At 63.7% G+C, this 670-nt stretch overlaps 2 gene segments (V, D, J or C); one reads left to right on the forward strand and one right to left on the reverse strand.

The window, feature by feature from the left end:
* Positions 1-3: 3 nt before the first annotated feature.
* Positions 4-264, reverse strand: LOC113979323 (the record flags this gene model as incomplete). The annotated part of the segment is given in 1 exon segment: positions 4-264. A coding segment is annotated over 1 exon segment (261 nt), but the record flags the coding sequence as incomplete, so codon positions are not given.
* A 66-nt stretch (positions 265-330) lies between these two features.
* LOC113979324 lies at positions 331-650 on the forward strand (the record flags this gene model as incomplete). The annotated part of the segment is given in 1 exon segment: positions 331-650. A coding segment is annotated over 1 exon segment (320 nt), but the record flags the coding sequence as incomplete, so codon positions are not given.
* Between the last annotated feature and the right edge of the window lie 20 nt (positions 651-670).

Here is a 670-nt window from a genome sequence, read left to right on the forward strand (position 1 = left end):
GAGGTTGTTCATCTGCAGCGTCACCGAGCTCTGCCCGTTGTCCCTGGTGAGAGCGAACCGGCCCTTCACCGACGGCGCGTATCTGGTGGTACCACCATCCTTGCTGATCCCAGCGACCCATTCCAGCCCCTTCCCGGGGCTCTGGCGCACCCACACCATGTCGTAGTCGCTGAAGGTGAAGCCGGAGGTGCGGCAGAGGAGCCACAGGGACTCCCCCGGGGCCTTGAGGTCACCCCCGGACTCCACCAGGGTCACGGTCGCCCACAACCCTGTGGGAAGGAAAAAAAGGAATATTGGGATGAACCGGGGGAGCAAGACCCACCTGGGAGGGCTGTGACCCTGGTGGAGTCGGGGTGACCTCAAGGCTCCGGGGGAGTCCCTGCGGCTCCTCTGCCGCGCCTCCGGCTTCACCGTCAGCAGCTACTCCATGCAGTGGGTTCGCCAGAGCCCCGGGAAGGGGCTGGAATGGGTCGCTGGGTTCGACGCTGGTGGCAGCCCCTACTACGCGCCGTCGGTGCAGGGCCGGTTCACGATCTCCCGGGACAACGGGCAGGGCACGTTGATGCTGCAGATGAACAACCTCAAGGAGGAGGATTCCGCCACCTATTTCTGTGGCAAAAGTGTTAACGGTGATGCTGTTATGGGTGATGGTACTGACGTCCTTGGCGGG

This window comes from Neopelma chrysocephalum, unplaced genomic scaffold, assembly GCF_003984885.1.
Source record: "Neopelma chrysocephalum unplaced genomic scaffold, ASM398488v2 Primary Assembly neopelma1_74947, whole genome shotgun sequence".
In the NCBI taxonomy this organism is placed as follows: domain Eukaryota; kingdom Metazoa; phylum Chordata; class Aves; order Passeriformes; family Pipridae; genus Neopelma; species Neopelma chrysocephalum.